Source organism: Penaeus monodon, chromosome 27, assembly GCF_015228065.2.
Source record: "Penaeus monodon isolate SGIC_2016 chromosome 27, NSTDA_Pmon_1, whole genome shotgun sequence".
NCBI classification, from domain to species: domain Eukaryota; kingdom Metazoa; phylum Arthropoda; class Malacostraca; order Decapoda; family Penaeidae; genus Penaeus; species Penaeus monodon.
In genome coordinates, this window is record NC_051412.1 from 26,931,637 (window position 1) to 26,931,883 (window position 247).

Consider the following 247-nt stretch of genomic DNA (forward strand, 5'->3'; position numbering starts at 1 on the left):
GTGCAAGTTTGAAAGAATTCTTTTTTATCTCAAATGACTCGATAGAATGACAAATGTATTTAATTTTTCTATTTCAATTTTTTTCTTCCTCTTCAGCCTACGGGGTTTATACCGACATGTAGAAGGCGAGAAAAAGCATCCGGTGTGAGGCCAGCGCTTCGATGTCACGTCAGTGTCTATTTTTTACAAGAAATAAATCATTATAAACAAGGAAAATATTTCTTGGGTTCTGACTCAGCCGCCTCTC

General features: G+C 36.8%; 1 protein-coding gene across 1 annotated transcript in view; it reads left to right on the forward strand.

Annotated features, from left to right (window-relative positions):
• LOC119590383 overlaps positions 1–219 on the forward strand; it is a 5,640-nt gene extending 5,421 nt beyond the window's left edge. The window contains exon 3 of the mRNA XM_037939054.1: positions 97–219. Within this exon, the coding sequence (XP_037794982.1) occupies positions 97–148 (52 nt within the window). The 3' untranslated portion in view covers positions 149–219. The remainder of the gene's footprint in view (positions 1–96) is intronic.
• The last annotated feature ends 28 nt before the right edge of the window (positions 220–247 follow it).